At 34.5% G+C, this 19704-nt stretch overlaps 4 protein-coding genes across 6 annotated transcripts; 3 read left to right on the top strand and 1 right to left on the bottom strand.

The window, feature by feature from the left end:
• LOC105173589 lies at positions 399-3098 on the top strand. Of its 2 annotated transcripts, none has more exons than XM_011095381.2 (3): positions 399-541; positions 1645-1843; positions 2538-3098. In XM_011095381.2, the coding sequence occupies exons 2-3, from the start codon at positions 1662-1664 to the stop codon at positions 2722-2724; spliced, it is 369 nt and encodes a 122-aa protein (XP_011093683.1). In that variant the 5' UTR covers positions 399-541; positions 1645-1661; the 3' UTR covers positions 2725-3098. The 2 variants fall into 2 exon arrangements, with proteins under 2 accessions (XP_011093683.1, XP_011093684.1); XM_011095382.2 differs by lacking the exon at positions 399-541 and adding an exon at positions 1116-1139.
• On the top strand, positions 4325-6754 carry LOC105173588 (probable phospholipase A2 homolog 1). Its single transcript, XM_011095380.2, has 4 exons — positions 4325-4525; positions 4612-4651; positions 4760-4879; positions 5986-6754. Exons 1-4 carry the CDS (start codon positions 4424-4426, stop codon positions 6162-6164), a joined length of 441 nt encoding a protein of 146 aa, XP_011093682.1. The 5' UTR covers positions 4325-4423; the 3' UTR covers positions 6165-6754.
• On the top strand, positions 9291-12438 carry LOC105173587. Its single transcript, XM_011095379.2, has 3 exons — positions 9291-9433; positions 10956-11154; positions 11821-12438. The coding sequence occupies exons 2-3, from the start codon at positions 10973-10975 to the stop codon at positions 12005-12007; spliced, it is 369 nt and encodes a 122-aa protein (XP_011093681.1). The 5' UTR covers positions 9291-9433; positions 10956-10972; the 3' UTR covers positions 12008-12438.
• On the bottom strand, positions 14740-19179 carry LOC105173586 (deoxyhypusine synthase). 2 transcript variants are annotated; one of them, XM_020697807.1, is made up of 7 exons: positions 18861-19179; positions 18361-18528; positions 17741-17959; positions 16849-16935; positions 15663-15771; positions 15352-15587; positions 14740-15187 (listed from the first exon to the last, which is right to left on the bottom strand). In XM_020697807.1, exons 1-7 carry the CDS (start codon positions 19152-19154, stop codon positions 15098-15100), a joined length of 1203 nt encoding a protein of 400 aa, XP_020553466.1. In that variant the 5' UTR covers positions 19155-19179; the 3' UTR covers positions 14740-15097. The 2 variants fall into 2 exon arrangements, with proteins under 2 accessions (XP_020553466.1, XP_020553467.1); XM_020697808.1 differs by having other exon boundaries at positions 18361-18524; positions 18861-19002.

Below are 19704 nucleotides of genomic sequence, written 5' to 3'. Positions count from 1 at the left end.
ACTAGACTAAGATATCATTAGTCGATTTTTTTGGAATAGATGGATAATAGCATATTTGAGTAGTGACCCTTTTTCTTTCTTTTTTTTTTTGTGCTATAATAAATAAAAATACTAAATTTACACGGTTTAACGAAGCACACTCAATAGGAATACATAATTTAATTTTTTATTTATTATATAATTAAATAAAATAGAAAACATAAGATAAATAATTGATCATATTAATAAAATTGATTAATTTAAATTTTACATCAATAAAAAATAATTAATATAGCTACTTAATTTTAAAAAAAAATATTTGTAAAATAATAATTAAAATAAAGATAGTCGATTCACATTTTATCAATTAATTAAAAATAATTTACAGCAAAAAGGCATTGAGATCAGTATTTACAGCAAAAAAATATTGCTGATAGAGTTTGTATCTCACTTTCCCAAACCAACGCTTCTCTTCTCTTTCTGAAAACAAGAGTCTTGCGGCTGAAGAAGTGAAAAACCCTTCATCGGAGCCGGAGCTCTCCTATTGACTGGCGAGCGAAAGGTAAAATTCATGATCCAAACGCAGTCTTTTCTTGATTATGCATCGATTTATCAACTGTGACTCTTTGTTTTTTATACTCTTTTTCCTGGGATTATGGGTGTGGGCGTTTTCGCTCAGATCTGTTGTTTGATTGGTTGTTTTAGGTTTTGGTTTGATCTGAATGCTGAATTACTAATGCTTAATTTTTTTTTTTTGAATTACTAATGCTTAATTCTGATCTATAGACTAGGTGTTTAGTGATGTATTTTTTTCTTGTTATTTCTTTCTGTTTCGACCTCGGACTTACTGGGGGAAGAAATAATGTAAAGTGTGCATGTTGGAAGAAAATAGATGGCTTTATGCTGTCCAGCTGAAATGGGAGCGTGAGATAGGAAATATTTTAGCTTTGTTTTTTGGGTGAGGAAAACATGCTGCTTGTTCTTATGGTGAAAATGGTCTAAAGCTGATGCTGGATGGCCAGTTCTTCTTTTGTTGGGATTTCCATTCAGTAGTGTCAGTTTTCTTTGTATTTTGGTACTCTGAATCTTAACTTATTTAATGGATGTTGTAGTTTTTGAAGTTGGACAATCTCTATTCCTCCAGGATTTTGAGAAATTAGGTAAAAGACCTCTACTTTGGAATTGGTGCCTCTGGAAAGATAAGCTGGAAACTTAAGATATTGAATGGCCAAACAAGAGAATGATCTTTATTTTAGCTAATTTGATTCTTTATAGAATAACTTTTGCAGGCCGCACAAATATCAACATATTGATCAAATTGCAGGAGCCATTAGACTTTTATAATTGTTGATCAGTCTTAAATTTACATGGGTGGTCAGATTTCCAAACTGACATCCATGGGAAGTAACTATAGGAGTAAAATGGCTTTATTATAAAACGGTAGGATATTGGTTCACCATAATTTCAGAGCCTAACACAATAAAACCAAGACCTACATTGTAGTGTTACTAGTGTATAAATGTGGACTTTGTCTTCCCCTCCACATTCACGAGTTGCAAATACTTGGACATTGTGGCCTATTTGTGAATTGTATATTATTGTTTCAGGTTAGAAACACATTGTTGCAACCTTTTTTTTACCATTTTCTTTTTCTTTGGTGTGTAGAATTACTTTGATAGTTAATGGCATCCAAGCTTCAGCAATTGCAAGCCAAGGCTTGCCAGGCCACCCAATTTGTGTCCAAGCATGGAACTGCCTACTACAAGCAGTTATTGGACCAGAATAAGCAATATGTTAAAGAGCCAGCAACCGTGGAGACATGTAATGAGTTAGCCAAGCAGCTGTTTTACACTCGTCTTGCCAGGTTGCTTTTTCACTTACCTCGTTAAACCCTTTCTTTCCTGAGTATTTTGTGTAACTTTATTTTATTTTTTTCAAAAGAATTTCTCTTTGACTCTTTTCATCATTGGGAAATTTTAATTTTTATTTATGTTAGATTTTATATTACAGGAACATAATTCAATAATTTTTTTTGTTGGTTCATTACTCCTTATGTGATGACTGCTCATTTATCTGCAGTATCTGCTTGTGCACCGATAGGTCCGATATAAATGAGAAAATGTTGCCATCAGCACATAGCTGGAAATTGAGACATATGTGCACCGTGAAGTGTTACATATTGATAAACTTTGCATAATTGGAAAGGAAGTGGGATAATTTTTTGAGGTTTCCTGTTCATCTTGGAACATTTCACTGTTGATTATTGAAGAAGATTGAAGCATTTATGACTAATGGCCCTAAGTATTGAATCGGCTATATCTTTATTGCCTGCTACCTTAACATGTGTGTTGAATCTTCTCATGTCTCTGGTTACCATGGTAACAGAATCAATTATGAATTTTCTTTGATGGTTTATTTGATTTCTGTATCTATATTTGCCTTAACTGACAAATCAATAAGTTCTTCTTGCCATAGCTTGTTAGATTGAATAACACAGATGCATTGTTTTATCAGTAAGGTCCCGTTTGTCTTCATTATTTCTATTACTGCCATTGTAGCATTCCTGGCCGCACCGAGTCATTCTGGAGGGAACTTGATTATGTCAAGAATATGTGGAGGCACAGGCAGGAATTGAAGGTTGAGGATGCTGGAATTGCAGCTCTGTTTGGTCTTGAATGCTTTGCATGGTTTTGTGCTGGTGAGATTGTTGGAAGGGGGTTCACATTTACTGGTTACTACCCCTGAAAACAAACTGGGTAGTAATTGTGGACCAATTGATTCACGTAGTCACGATCACGGCCTACATGCAAGATTTTGTTTTCTTACAAAGTTTTTGAAGCTGAGAAATCAGTGTTAACATTTTTAACGCCACAATAATTAGCATTTTCTACATCTGGATTCCCTCTAAACTGGGGTGGTTTCAAACTTCATAGTACAGTAATTTTCCATGGATGATACTGATACTGCATCCTGTGTATCTCTAAGAAGAGTCTTGTTGGTGGCTTCCTGATTACGGGTTAGACGTTTCTCCCTCTAATAATGTCCGACTCTCACGTTGTTGTGAATATCGATCATACCCTAATCGATCTCTTTTAATCTTAGGAGAGCTTATTGTTTTAGCGTACTGGTTTTCTTGATTTTTAGCACCAAGATTATTACCATTACTGTGTGTAGGGTTCAAGGGAGGAGCTAATATTGTCTCACAACTTATTTAGATTAAAGATATAACAATGTAATGCAGATATCAACATGCATCATTAAATGACATGTTCTGCTTTTATTTTTATTTTCAAACAATATATTAAATTGAAATACATTATGTTTGCATTTAAGTTGCAAAATTTGGTAAATAGAATCAATATTATGATGCACTTCATTTATCGAAAACATTGAACGCCGCATCTGGATGTTAGGATTTGGATTTGAACAATAGTTAAGGAAAAGGATTTCAAGTTAACTACATATGAAGAAAATTAAAATTCATTGATACTCCACAAAATTCAGTTCAAAACACTTAAGAGGGTGTTTGCCTAAATTATTTTAAAACATTTTATAAGATATTGAGTCTTATTTTAAAGATAAATTCTTAAAGTATTTAGATAAAATAAGATGTTAAAGTTTGTGAGACTGTAACATCTTATAAGATATTAATGTGTTTGGCATAATAAGATATTTAATTGGTAAAATACCTAAATTGGCTTGGTACCATTATAATTAAATAAGTTGTTATTTCTTAACATATTTTATTTAAAATATTTTTATAAATAGTACACGTAAGTTTAATTTCAAATAAATTTTTTTTTACAATAATAAGAAAATAACGAATTTATATGTTTTATTAAATAGAATATCAATACAAATCTTATTTTTATTAATTATAATAATTTATTATTAAATAATAAATTATTTTCTCTTTTTTTAATATTAGAAAAAATTAAATTCTAGAGAGAGAGCGTGTACGTGTGAGAGAGAGAAAGAGGGAGGACAGTGTGCGTGGGTGTGTGTATGTGTGAGAGAGATAGAGTGTGTGAATGAGAATATTTTTTGTTATGATATATTAATTTTTTATAATTTACAAGATCTTATAAAAAAGTTTAGAAAATTAAATTTTTCTAAAGAGTTTATAATATTTAAAATATCTTATTTTGTAAATAAGAAATAATTTCCCATTTTGTCCTCTATAGGATTTTATTTTTTATTCCTTTTCTAGATTCAAATCAAACCGTTAGCATCAAGGGAGGGATTGGGGAAAAGTCAGCCGACCAATAGGATTGCAGAATTCCTAACCTTCAGGAGGGTTATTATGGTAATTCACCTCCCCTCCCCCCCCAGATTCAGAGAGAGTGCAAATAGAAACTCAGAGCCAAGAGACAGACAACCCCCATACAAAATAGAGGAAGAAATACAAACAAGTAGAAATAGGGTACATCATCTTAGAGAGAGAATGCTGCAGCGTTCCGCCGTGGTTCGGCACCGGACAGGAGGCGTCGCCGCCGCATTCTTATTCTTCTTCGTTGTGATTGCTGACTCCGCCAATGATTCACAGGTCTTCTTCATTTTGATTTCTCGTTCTCTCCTCCAAATTTAAATATTTATTTTTGTTATTAATCTTGTGTTGGTTGTGGATCACAGGTGCGATGCAGCAAAACCTGTGTGGCAGAGAACTGTGATAGTAAGTTTTTGTTGAATGAATGCTTGACGTTGGTGGATTACTTTGGTGCTTAATTATATTAAATATCTTTCTTACTTTTGTGGATTTTGTCTGAAATGTTTGCTTCAGCAATTGGGATTAGGTATGGGAAGTACTGTGGAGTCGGATGGAGTGGTTGCCCGGGCGAGAAACCTTGTGATGATCTGGACGCTTGTTGCAAGATCCACGATGAATGTGTCGAGAAAAATGGTACTTCATCTCTAATTTTACCTAGTCGATATTTTTTCCCTTGTTGAGGACCATTGAAATGAAAGTCAAGTATGTGATTAGAAGGTAGGAGTTTGCTTATGATGATGCAATTGAAGGAAGCCGACAGCAATTACTTCTATTAAAAGTAAAAATCTTTTTTGTGTTAATTTGTTTAATTGATCTCTTCTTTGTTCTCGTCTTTAGGGATGAATAGATTCTTGTTTGCTTGAGATTTTAATTAGCTTTGTTGTCTAGTTTGCAAAATAATTATTTGTTTCTTGCTTCCTGGTATTTTCTGCAATGAATGTTGTTTGTGGTACAGATTAATGTCTCAGAATTACTTGGGCATCGTAACAGTTCTCTGTGCTCCAAAGAAGTAGCAATGATCTATAGTATTTCCTGAGGAGGTTTAGGAGGTTTGGAAGAGTGGATAACATGAACATAATCAATAATACTTTTATTGTTGATTGGAGAAGACTACAAGTCTACAAGCATGGTGGACATGCAATTTCTCACTTGCACATCATCCGAGACTCCTTCAAAACTTTTCAAGCCTTAGACCACAATTTGATGGGTACTACTTTAGCCGAATCGCATATATGTCATTCCTTTTATTACACCTACTTGTGCCATTAACAATCCATCCTAATATTCTCTCATAGCACTCTCCATCAAAGTACTGATGTTTCTCAGTATCCAAACATTTGATGCCATGTAAATCTGGATATCCTGCAGAAATTTCTCCTTTGAACCTTAGAGGAAGTTTGACCACACCAAAGAGACTTTTTTATATCATCCACATATAATCCTTGGACAAATTCTACCTTATTTTTTCCCATCAATTACTTCATTGGTCTTTCACTGATCACGGGAGCAAAAAATCCCAGAGATTGTTACTTATATTTCTTTGCAGCTTTAATATAACTTGAGTTGTTCAACATACTTTTGTGTGTACTATATATTGATCTTCTCCAATGTTGGATCAATCTTTTCTGTTTGGATCACACCCAAGCAAACCTCTTCCTAGAGAAATAACTTGGTTTATTTATTGACATATACTCATGTCTTTGCTTAAGTATTTAGTGACTTGATCTGAATATTTTCAGGTATGACCAACATTAAATGCCATGAGAAGTTCAAAAGGTGCATAAAGAAAGTACATAAATCAGGGAAGCAAGGGTTTTCTAAGAGCTGTCCATATGATACTGCAGTGCCTACAATGGTACAGGGGATGGATATGGCAATTATGTTTAGTCAATTGGGTAGCCCAAGGGGTGAATTATAATCGGTGTTCAATTCTTTGGAGCATCATTAAGTAAAAAGAGCTGGTGAATTGGTTGAAAACTTTTTCCCACATGAAGTTACTATTCTGGAATTTGGAGATTGCCTTAGAGAGATGTCAATTTGCTCCAGTCCTGTCGCTTCCGTTTCCTGTTTAACTCTTCAGGTGATGAAAAAAGAAACTTTTAAATTGAATCTTGGTAACTTGTTACCTAACACTTCATTTGCTGCTGAAGTTAGTTGCAGAAGTGATTTTTGTTGTTTGCTGTTGATATCCCAAAAAAATGGTGATTTTCTATGACATTTGAATGTCGTTTATGAGAATTCATGTGCGGTTGGTTGCTTGTAGAAGTTCTTGTAAGATGTAGACGAGGAATATTTCTTATATAAGCTTTCCAACTTCGAGAAGTTGCAGATTGGTGAACCTCTACTCTATCAACATGGAACTTCTGCAAGCCTGCTTAGGTAATTGTATTTTTTGGTTTTTGTTGCTAGATTGGGTAGTTGCAATTATGAATATTGAATTGCGAAGAATGTAGCTTCTTTCCTTGATGGGTTTTGCCAATTAATAGAAATGAAACATGAATTCAAATTCTTGGCTGGTGGTATTATCTTCAGCTGTGTGGTTTCTATATTCTTTGAGATATTATTCAACTTAGCTTCACTTTGGAATAATTATCAGCTCAACCCCGAGCTTTTCTCAATGCAGATATACATGTGCATATTTTGCTATCTCCCACTAAGAAATATGTAGCTTTACAGTATATTTTGAGAAAAAGATAATATGATAACGTTGATAACCTAAAAATCTTATTTACATGTTATATATAGAAGTAATTTGAACTAAATCAACTAAAGAACAATATAGTTGAATTTGCCCTCAGTCTACTATATAAAATAATAATTTTTAAAATATTTCATTCTGAGTATCATAAGTAGTTGTATTAAATAATAAATACTTTAAAGAAAAGCTTGAATTTTTTTTTTAAATAAGAGTATTTTTGATTTATGCAACTATGTTCATTCAGAGTCCTGACTTTAAATGGAGCCTTTACATGTAAATTGGCCTATAAATGAAGGTTTTCATACTTACATGAGAGTATGATTTTTTTTCTTTTTTTGGGGGAGAGAGAAGGTAAATTTAATCAAATATAAAATGGCGTACAATTCAGGGAGTTATAGTGAAATAAAACATTAATTCCTCACAATCAACTAAATTTCTATATGTAATAGATGGTTAGGGAGAAGCCTGTAATGGCTTCCCCACAATCCTACATCAACTTTTCCAATGGTCAATCTAGCTACCCGTTTAGGTGATCTACTACAGCCTTGGAACCGCCTTTCCTTCCACTCTTGCCAAATATGATAAACCATCAACCCGACATAGCACGATAAGTGGCCTCCGATGGATAGGGACTATGCCATCTCCTCACAACCCAAGTTAATTAACCCGAGCTGCCAAGAATGTGCATAAGGCCAATGAAGCCAAATCTCCAGCTTAAGAATCTCCAAGCAATCTCTTGAGAATCTGTTGTACAAAAATAAACCACTGTGGGTCTCTACTGCTGCAAATAATAAAGTTCCTGGACCATCTATGACTACATCACATGGTTACACACTTGATGGTAAATATGAAATCTGTATCCAAGGTCTCGGTCTTAAAATTTCCAAATCAATAATCAATAAGATGGAGGTATCATTGATCTTGTGGAGACTTACTCACAAGACACTTGTCCTTTTGAATTGAACGTCTTACTTCATGGACGTTGGTGTGGAGACGTTAATGCATGTGGGGTGTGCTTGTTTAGAAGGAGTTAATTGAATGACTCCATAGGAAATTTTTTTTTGGAATGACAACGTCTTCAAATTTTCTGAGACGATAGAGCAAGGCTAGTCCTTGCGACTTAAGGCACTATATTAACCTTATATTACGTCCCTTTAGCGGTGAAGTTGTGATACTTTTAAGAGAAGACGTAGATGGTGAAGTTGTGATACTTTTCCTTTAAGAAAGGTTTGAGAGCATTGAGAGGTTCAATATTGAAATAATTTCAGAAGAACCATCTGATTTAATTCATCTCAATAGCCATGAAATGATTATCTTACGGCGATGTAATATGAGTTTTATCAGCAACAATTACATGCTTCAAGCCTCAATTCTAAGCCCAAAAGAAGAGTAAATGAGCTATTATTAAGGATTGAGTCCAAAAATAAATTAATTCTGACCCAATCCTTATAAGTAAATAAGGTCTATAAATCTTGCAATCGCACAAATAAATCAATATGATAAATAATGAATAAAACTTGTTAGATTATATCATGACCACTATTTTAACTTATTAGTACCACTTATCCCAATTATAAAAGTAAATGCTTCCTAAATATATTGATAAAAAAAAGGATAAAATCAAGAGTAGATTAAAGCCACTTTTCCTAAAATTTTGTTTAATTACACACGAGTTCATTCCCTTTAATTTTCATTTAAAATTTAATTTTTATGGTGAACTATCTAAAGTATTCTTTTAAATTATAAATTATAATTTTATATACTTTTTATTTTTATAGACTAAAATTCTCAATGAATTATTTGCTTAACCCATCTTCAGATTCTTTTTATATTTTTTTTAAATATTTTATTGTTTAAAAAATAATAATTTTTATCTCACCATCTAAGTATTATATAATTATTTCGTTTGAAAAATACTTATAATTTTTTAAATAATTAATAGATATTTGTAGTTACACCAAATATCAGGAGAGGTAACTGTAATTTCCACTAAAATCAAATTTGAGGAGTGACCCTTTTTCTTTTTTTCCTTTTGGCGGTATAGTAAATAAAAAAACTTAAATTACAGTAGCCAATCAAGTGTGTACTTAATTTAAATTTTTTATTATATTTTTTTAATTAAATAAAATAAAATAATTAATCAATCAGATTAATAAATTAAATTAAAATTTCATTTTATATAAATAAAAAATAACTACTATAACTAATTAATTAAAAATATTTATAAAATAAATATGTTAAATTTAAAATATTTTAATCGATTTTATCTATTAAAAATATTTATTTTAATTTTTCTTTAATATTGAGCCTTATATAGATATTATACTACTGACAGTATTTACAGCAAAAAAATATTGCTGATAGAGTTTGTATCTCACTTTCCCAAACCAACGCTTCTCTTCTCTTTCTGAAAACAAGAGTCTTGCGGCTGAAGAAGTGAAAAACCCTTCATCGGAGCCGGAGCTCTCCTATTGACTGGCGAGCGAAAGGTAAAATTCATGATTCAAAGGCAGTCTTTTCTTGATTATGCATCGATTTATCAACTGTGACTCTTTGTTTTTCATACTCTTTTCTCCTGGGATTATGGGCGTTGGTGTTTTCCCTCAGATCTGTTGTTTGATTGGTTGATTTTAGGTTTTAGTTTGATCTGGATGCTGAATTAATTATGCTTAATTGTGATCTATAAACTAGGTGTTTAATGATATATTTCTTCTTGTTATTTCTTTCTGTTTTGACCTCGGACTTACTGGGGGAAGAAACAATGTGAAATGTGTATCTAGGAAGAAAGTATTCGGCTTTATTTCGTAAGTCCACCTGATATGGCAGCGTGAGATAGGAAATATTTTAGCTTGTTCTTTTTGGGTGAGGGAAAAATGCTGCTTGTTCTCATGGTGAAAATGGTCTAAAGCTAATTAGCTTTACAATATTTTTTTTATCATTTTATTTCATTTGCTGTATTATATGAAGAGGGCATTTAATTCTGTTTAATAATCAATTTTCAAATTCATGTTTCATGCGAAATAAGTGCAGCGCATCAGTTATGGGTTGAACTAAGAGATAATCACCATCATTATGGGGAATAGCATATAAGCGCGTGGAGAACTGTTTGTGTGAAGGATGAATTATCACGTTGGACCTAATTAGGAGTCATTTGCATGGTTTAGGAAGAAGTTGGTCATAGCGAATGTACTCAAGTAAGAAGTCTTGGGGAGTTAGAAGTATTCAGTCGCGCTGCTTGCTGTAGTGGTGCTTGCTTTGTATTTTGCGTTTTTGGTGCTAGGGCTTCTAAATGAAGCTAAGTTGATGTAGTATCTCAATCGACTTGTATTAAGTTGGAATGAATAGTTTGATTATTGTGCTAAGATGGCATTTCTGTCAAGCTGATGGTGGATAGCCAGTTATTCTTTTGTTGGGAGTTCTATTTAGTAGTATTGGTTTTCCTTGTATTTTTTATGCCCTGAATCATAACATACTTGAAGGATGTTGTAGTTTTTGAAGTTGGATAAAATCGTTATTCCTCCAGGATTTTGATAAATTAGGTAAAAGAACTCTAATTGGAAATTAGTGTGTGTGGAATGATAAGCTAGAAACTTCAGATACTGAATGGCCAAACAAGAGAATTTTTTTTCTTTTAGCTAATTTGTTTCTCTATAGAATAACTTTTTGCATGCCACACAAAAATCAACATATTGATCAGAGTGCTTTGCAAACATCGCAGAGTAACTATTAGACTTAAATAATTGTTGATAAGTGGCATCCATGGGAAGTAACTATGGAAGGATGAAAATGGCCTTGTTTTTAGAAATAATTTCAGAGCCTAATACAATAAAACCGAGGCCTACATTGTACTATTACTAATGTCTAAATGTGGACTTTGTCTTGCCCTCCACGTCCTCGGGTTGCAAATACTTGTGCATTGTGGCCAATTGGTGAATGGTATATTTTTGTTTCATGTTAGAAACACACGGTTGCCACCTTTTTCTTACCATTTACTTTTTGTTGGATGTGTAGAATTACTTTGAGAGTTAATGGCATCCAAGCTCCAGCAATTGCAAGCCAAGGCTTGCCAGGCCACCCAATTTGTGTCCAAGCATGGAACTGCCTACTACAAGCAGTTATTGGACCAGAATAAGCAATATGTTAAAGAGCCAGCAACTGTGGAGACATGTAATGAGTTAGCCAAGCAGCTGTTTTACACTCGTCTTGCCAGGTTGCTTTTTCAATTACCTCCTTAAACCCTTTCTTTCTTGAGTATTTTGTGTAACTTCATTTTATTTTTTTCAAGAATTTCTCTTGACTTTTTTCATAATTGGGGAATTTTATTTTTTTATTATGCTAGATGTTATATTCAATAATTCTTTTTGCTGGTTCATCACTCCTTATGTGATGACTGCTCATGCTTATCTGTGGTATCTGCATCAAGTGTACCAACATAAATGAGAAAATGCTGCCATCAGTGCCTACCTGGAAATCGAGACATAACTCACATGAAGTGTTACATATTGATAAAGTTTGCATAATTGGAAAGGAAGTGTGCTAATTTTTTTAGGCTTCCTGTTCATCTGGGAACATGTCACTATTGAAGAAGTTTGAAGGATTTATGACTAATGCTCTAAGTATTGAATCAGCTATATCTTTATTGCCCGCTACCTTAACATGTGTGTGTTGGATCTTCTCATGTCTCTGGTTATCTGGTAACCGAATCAATTCTGAATTTTCTTTGATGGTTTATTTGATTTCTGTCTCTAGATTTGCCTTTACTGACAAATCAATAAGTTCTTCTATCCATAACTTGTTAGATTGAATTAAACAGATGCATTGTTTTATCAGTAAGGTCCCGTTAGTCTTCATTATTTCCATTACTATGCCATTGCAGCATTCCTGGTCGTACCGAGTCGTTCTGGAAGGAACTTGATTATGTCAAGAATATGTGGAAGCACAGGCAGGAATTGAAGGTTGAGGATGCTGGAATTGCTGCTCTGTTTGGTCTTGAATGCTTTGCATGGTTTTGTGCTGGTGAGATTGTTGGAAGGGGGTTCACATTTACTGGTTACTACCCCTGAAACAAAGTGGATAGTAGTTGTGGACCAATTGATTCACATAGTCATGATCAGGGAGAATCTCATCAGCGTCCTTCATGCAAGATTTTGTTTTCCTGCAGAGTTTTCGAAGCTGAGAAATCAGTATTAAAATCTTAACGCTGCAATAAATTATAATATTCGATATCTGGATTCCCGCTACGACTGAGTGGTTTGAAACATTATTGTATTTTCATTCTTCTAAGATGATACTGATACAGCAAGGAATGTTGCTCAAAGAAAAGACTTGATGCTGGCTCCCTGATTACCCAGTAGATCTTTATTCTCCTAATAATGTTCTCCACAGATTTGTGTGAATATGGATCATACCCCTGATGCCATTACTCTACTATAGCTTATTTGTGATCGTTACTAGTTCTATCACTTTACACAGCTTACCTTTCTAATTGTTTCTTCATTCCACTACAAAATTGAATCTCCAAAGTTATTGATGTTCGCATTTCATGATATATGATACATTTCTTTGAGCCGTCTATTACTTATTCTTGTTGGTGTTGCAAGTAACTGTTATCCATTTAATTTAGTTTATATCTCCTGTTTATTGGATATACTGTACACTGGCTGCAGAGAGAACCTCTTTCTTTCGTATTTCTTATTTAAATGCCCAGAAATGAAGTCGGGATCTTGACAGCCCATGCATGATGTATGAACAGGCATATGTTAATGAGAAATAAAATCCTTACTGCACAAATGCAAATTAACAAAAGAAAGTGTTTGCCAATTATAACAAAGAGTAGGTATGGATGAAGGTGCCATGTTCTGACAAAGAAAGTTTGGCAGCATAAATCTCAACTCTCTCCTGTTGTGCAATCTCATGGCAGTGGGTTCAGAAGTTATATGCAGTGGCACCTGAAAACTGAAAATCAAAATGAGTCGAGTCATTTGAACAGAAAGATTCAGTGCGTCCAATTGACTTGCTGGTATGGTTTAGTTCCTTAGGCACCTGAGATATCCAGTTTTGTGTTGCACTATTATATGCCACAGAAGGAATAATATTCTCTCATGCTACATCCAGATTGATGCATTTGGATATCAGGGAAGTATTTGAAGGAAAGATTTCAAATGACTATATATCAGAATAATTTGAAATCCATTACAAAGAACAATTCGAATTAAGAGGCGAAGGATTTGAAATTCTTTGAATTTAAAATTACCCAAACAAACAAAAAGAACTTATTGTTAAGAATTTGAAATCCAAATGCAACCTGAAACACTTCGAAAAGATGTATTCATTTGCCGAATTTTATCAGAGTGGACTAAAGTAACTCCTGAAAGAAGAGCAAACTATATGATGAACCTCTTTGGAGCTTCAGATGTTCAATCTCGCCCAGGCATTGGTGGGATTGATGTCATTGACTTTCCACAGCAGGATCCTAGAATCTCAAACTTCTTGTGTCAACACACATGCCAACAGACAGCTGCTGAGTATGCAGAACAAGCAATTATCGCCTCTAAAACTGCTGCAGATTTTTCCATTTAATCACAGAAAGCAATTGTCACTTTCCCTGATGACAAATTGAAGTATGAAGAAATGGATTGCGAAACAAACAAAGATGAGAAGTTTGATGGAGATTTTCCAAAAAGTTCCGTCTCGGGAAGCCTTAGCTGAGCAGCCGGCTTTGGGACCTAAAAAGATGCAGCCCAATGAGATTGGCAATGAAGCATGAAATTTATACTTTTTGCTCTGTACATGAAGTAAAAACAAAGTATGAGCTTGGAAGTAACAATGATTTCCTAAAAAACCAAAAGCTTCTCCTTACAGTTCAGGAACAAGCTCGTATTAATTGCGAAATGCAATTTAGGTCTGAAGTACTTGATTCTCATGCTGACATGTATGGAAAACGCAGAGACTCCTACAATCCTGAAACTCAACAAAAACACAAAACGCAACAGTGGAACTTAGGTAAATGGGAAGACTTTAAGTTGCCCACAGGAATAGTGGCTTCTGTGCCTGGTAAATCAAATTTCTGGGAACCTCGGCTCTGCACAAGCAACTTCTGTGTATCATGCATGAGAGTCCAAAGTAGGACTTAGGTCTGAAGAACAAGATTCTGATACAAGACTTCTTCAAACAAGGATGACCTTAACAAAAGAGACAGTCATGTTCATCCAAGCTTCCTGATTATGAATCATTCCTGAAATTCATAACATAGTGTACATGCTATTCCTCTATGTTTTTACTTGGCTATTTTTTAAAGCGACTATTACAGATGTGTTTCTGCAATGGTGCTCGTTCTCTATTGTCAGACAAACCTTGTGATTTTTTTTTCAATTGAGCTCCTATAAAGTTCAAGTTACCAACATGTATTTTCAATTCTGCAATGATAACTTTAAATCTTTCCTACACCTTATGTAACTCTCATAAGAAAGATTCCAATGTGTTGCAGATACCACAGTGTTCTACTGCAAATAAGATCACACTTTCTTGCTTTAATCTCATGGATCGATTAGCACATTGCAGAGCTATATCTATTTACAACCACGTAAATCTCTAACATGATTTTTCATCTCAGAAGTTCTATTGCACGGTGGGCAAACTAATGGAACATAATGACGTTATAAACACAATCAGTCACCATCCAGCATACTCGTCATCTTTCTCCAGGGATGACAACACCACAAAGGCCTAGAGATCTGAATGCACTGCAGCAGAGACTACCTCTCACCCCACATGGTCCATGCCTTTCAAGATCACGTTGAATGAAAAAAATCCAAAAGCCTTAGCCAGAAAATGTACTGGACTCCTGGTATTCCAAGAGTTATGAACTTTTAGGCCTTTACAGTTTTCTTGTTCTTTCATTTATTCTGGATCCTATTTCTATTGAGTAACAAAGAGCCACTTCAGACGTAAAACATATGCAGGACAAACCCAACAAGTCAACTGAACTAGTTAATTTTCAGAATTACCGCGGCCGATCAAGCCCAAATATTTTTAGAGTACATATCCTGTAAATCCTGTATAAATGAAGGAAAGTTCGTATCTGACAAATAATTCCTCTTAATATATCTTGCTGGCACGAGGCTACAAAAATGCAGCGGACAAAATCTTCTTAATCAAGAACTTGTCTCAGCAGACCGCTTTCTTTTTGCAGCAAATGTTTCTGCTACCAAGAAAGGGAAGGCAATGGTTGCATCACAATGCACCTGTTTCGATAAAACAAAATAGCCGACAAGAATTAGAGCCTAAGCACACAGCCCAACTGGAAATTTTTAAGTGAAAGACAATGCTTTGAAGTTTGAAGCAAATTAAGAATTAAGGAACCAATGAATCATTTCAACCCAGACACCATAAAACTGAGATGTCAAACCTTCACAGTCTTTGCAGAACCTCGAATTTTGCCCCAGGACACAGCCTCATCAGGACGAGCACCTGAATCACTTCCGTCAAACTCTTGTGCAGTGTTAATAAACACAGCAAAATCAGCACCATTACGCATCATATTCGCATTGCAGATATGATGCTTGGGCAGCCCTCCTCCAAGTATTATCATCCCAGTCTTCCTAGGACCAGCATGGACAGCCTCACCATTCATCGCTCTAATATCTGTTCATACAGGTAGCAATCTCATTCATCCTAGAGACCATAAGCTGGCATGAGACGTTATAGAAAGTACACTACCTTGCACAATGTCAATCACTAGACCAGGTTCCTTCTTATACGAGTGAAAGTACAACATGTCACCCAGTGAACCATCCGTTAAACCAGGGCAGAAAACAGGAATATTGTTCTGCAGGGGGGCAGGGGGCCAACAATTCAGATGTCATATACACATCGCATGTGAAGACTACAACAAACTCACTGCGAATTAATTATATTAAAAAATTCAACAAAATTCTCAATATCCCAAGAAACCAAAATCAGAAAGCTTTTATCGAAGTTAGATCCTATAATACCTACAGGCGTATGAGTTAATTTGCTAAATGCTCTTCTATGGGTGAAATTCGTGGCACAAGATTATTATTTCATTTCTTTAGCATTATTTTCGTGTGGTTAATGCAGATTGGTTAGTTTAGGCTTAAAGCATTTTAAAATGAAACCAAGTTGAGAAAGTAATATTCTACTTTGAGAATTTACTTCTCTTTAGCATTTAGGAACATTAAAAAAGACATATATCACAATAGGAGACCGAGCAAATCAGCTGCTTTATGAAGCTTCAAGTGGGCTTATATGGATTGAAGACATTCTGTATTAAGGCACTAAAGTTGCCATTGTTCAACTTTAACAAAATTTATGTTCCAAATTATAAATACAATAACACAATAAAATCTCTCTCTTCAGAGTAAGACTTCTTAAAGCCTAATTTTTCTGATTCTCTTCCACCATTCTGTAAATAATCGAAACTTCAGTATTTATCTTGGGCTAACGAAAAGTTTCGTTGCAATAAGATCCATTGTCACCCCTCCATTAATATATGTGACAAATGTTGATGTGATCAACCAAAAAGCAACAAAAGAATCTATATCAAACTAAGTAAATTGAAAATCTGATACATTGCGAAGGTGCAACAGAAAAGCACTCCAAGTGAAAATGAATTTCGTAGATAGGCCGACATAGAGTTTCCTAAGGAAATGGCATAAAAAAGGAAAATCCTTTAATCATAGGAAATCAGATAAAACCAAAAGTCAAGAACAACATAAATGAAACTAGTTGACAAAATATGTTGAATGAAAAATATCTTAAACAGTCCCTTTGGTTTCAGCAAGGCATATGCACATATGGTTATAAGTATAACATGCTTGAAAGAAGCTTAACTAGAAAACATCAGGGAACATTGGCCAGACAGAACACTTGCTAGAACACATACCTTGTATGCCCAGTACAAGTACGAAGTCTCATTGTTGATTTCTTTCCCCAGGCGAGCAATTACTTTAGATGGTGTCCACAGTACATTCTGCAAAATAAAACCTAGGAAATTATGGAACTAGACTGCTCTCCACCATCAGATGGTTTTCTTCCATGGAAGTGAAATACAAAGTGAAGCCTAGCCAATGCCCAAAAGGAGTTAGAATGAAATAGCTAAACTTTCAATCATGGTGGAATTTTTGTCAGCATGACGAGAACATGAAATACGAGGAAAAATGTAGCAATGGACACACACACACACTCAAACCCAAAAACTGGAAGCAAAATTAAATGGAATATAACCATCATTTGCAATTTTGATTTACTTTTCCTACAATGCCTAAAATTTTTCAGAGTGGGGTTTTGTCACTACTCGTATTGCCCTATTTCAGCTTGTTGAGATAAAAAAATCAAAGTAATCTGTCTTAAATCATGGTACTTTTTATTCAGTTTCTCCTTTTGCATTAGAGGAAGACTGCTTTACCATATAATAGCAATAACATCCAAATTCAAGCTAAATAATTCTTTCACCTTTCTCTAGTCTACAATACATGTATAGGAGCGAAATAACCAAAACATAGGACTTGATTTCTCTCGGTCAATTGCACATATACAAACTGCATTCTATAGCATGCTAGCTTAGTCAGCCAACAAAAATCAATTCTTAAGATGGTAGAGTAGAGGTTTAAGATGCCCAGTCAGTTATTTGCATCAAGTTTTAACTATCTTCTTCATTGTAATCTATGAAGATATAATACAATCCAAGTTATGACAACCGAGGGACACCGTAAGTCCCACATTTCGTGTGTAAGAAGATCAAAGTTAAATTTCATACACAGTGGAAAAAATAATACCTGTGAATTTTGTTCATCCAACATCTGATCAAAAATTGGGATGATCCAATCCTCAAACTTACAGTAATTTTCATTGGGGACCAACAGGTTACCAATGCGATTCAGACCTTTCGAACGAAGATCAGCTCCAGGAAGAGAAAAGTCACCCCTGTAAGTGGGTGCAAGACACTTCACAAGGTCCTCCTCCACACCACCAGCAGTTGTTACCACCACCTCAACCTGCAGACAAATCAAACAATTTGACTCCAACGTTTTGGGTGAGAGAAATCACTTAAGCCAGACTGTTGGAACCATGTCTCCAATTCAAGTAATATTGCATGATATGAACCCATTAGACCAAAAAAGTTAGATAATTTCTTTATTAAGTTTAAAATGTTTGTGGAACTAAAATCTATAGAAGTCCCAGTACAACAACCAATAACACAGACATCAAGGCTGTTCTATCTTTTATTTTCATAATCATGATTCCAGCTTCTGACCCTCCAATTCAAATCCATCAGAGTCGGTATAAAACAGTGAAGTAACACATACAGTTTCAAATAACAGCCATCCCATGAATTAATCATTTTACTGAAAATCAGCAATAATCAAATACAAGTTGGTTTCTAAACACCACTCACCATGCGATGCTGAAGTAGATAACGGATTATATCTCGAATGCCAGAGGAGATCAGATTAGAAGTAAAACCAAGAAACACTTTACACCTCACAGACTCCCGGTAAGCCAGGTTTCTCTCTTCTTCACTGCAATCTTCCGCTGGAGTCTCATCTGCGAGCCTCCAATCTAGCTTCAACCACAGGTAAAACAGTAGTAAGCTAGTGAAACATATTCCAGCGCCTACACTAGATAATCTTCATCTAATTAACTCTAGAACCCTGGTATGCACAACCAAAAAAAACCAAAAAAATACTCAACAACGACAATTTACTCTGTATTATGACAATACCATGTAAGATACCTTAAAAACCTCGATAAGTTACATACTCCCATAAACACATTAAATATTTAAGTAATCAAAGTCCTCCACGAACATTGGAAGTTTTTAAGAAACATTCAACTTCATAAGTGATAACACCCAAGTCTTCCCCGTAAAATCAGCTAACAAGAAAAAAAACAAACCATTTCGTTAACTAGCTGAATGGCATCGCCAAGATTGGAGGCCTGGAATCCAGTGAAGGCCATGGACTTGAAAAGCTCGTGATAGTTCACGCCTTTATTAAAATCGTATCCCTCGATTTTGGGGCAAGAGCCATCCAACTTCTCGGATTCCTTGAACACCACCGATCGTACGCTTTCCGGCAGAGTGTCCTTCATCGCTTCTCCCATGGCAGCGGCAGACGGTGTCGAGAGCGTGTGAGAGTTAGAATTGCGGCGTTGGCGCAACGCACTTATACTTTCGGTTCCGCATTTCATATTTTTTCACAATTATTTTGCTTATTTAATTCTTCAGAATTATGGTGTGATAAAATTTGGGAGAATTATGAAACCTTTTCAATAATAACAAAGATTTCATCTAATTCACTATATTTATTAATTTATCAGACACAAAATTATTTTTTTGAAGCCACTCTATGCAATATTCCAAGCTTTGCAGAGTAATGATCATTCAAGTATCAAAAATGTCGTGAGTGCGAATTTTGTTGTGTTTGAAAATCAAAACACGAATGACTCATCACAATTAGAAATATATATTTGAATGTAAAAATAAATACAATTTCTAGCTGATTATCTGATTCTTCTCTTCAAAAATGTATTTGACAAATTCATAAATAAAACCTTCTTGTAAATATCCATTTTACTTTATTTGAATTTCTATAATATTAATTCGAGGATTTAGGCCAATAATCTCAAAAAACCGCTACAATATTGACTTTGATTTAAGAATTTGGAAGTGAATTTGCCACTTAAATTTTCTTGAGAATATATATAGATTATGCTTATAACGCTAATTCGAGGACTTAGC

The sequence above is a fragment of the Sesamum indicum genome, linkage group LG11 (assembly GCF_000512975.1).
Source record: "Sesamum indicum cultivar Zhongzhi No. 13 linkage group LG11, S_indicum_v1.0, whole genome shotgun sequence".
Classification (NCBI taxonomy): Eukaryota; Viridiplantae; Streptophyta; class Magnoliopsida; order Lamiales; family Pedaliaceae; genus Sesamum; species Sesamum indicum.
The sequence above is the reverse complement of the archived record's forward strand: the minus strand, read 5'-3'. Positions and strand labels throughout refer to the sequence as shown.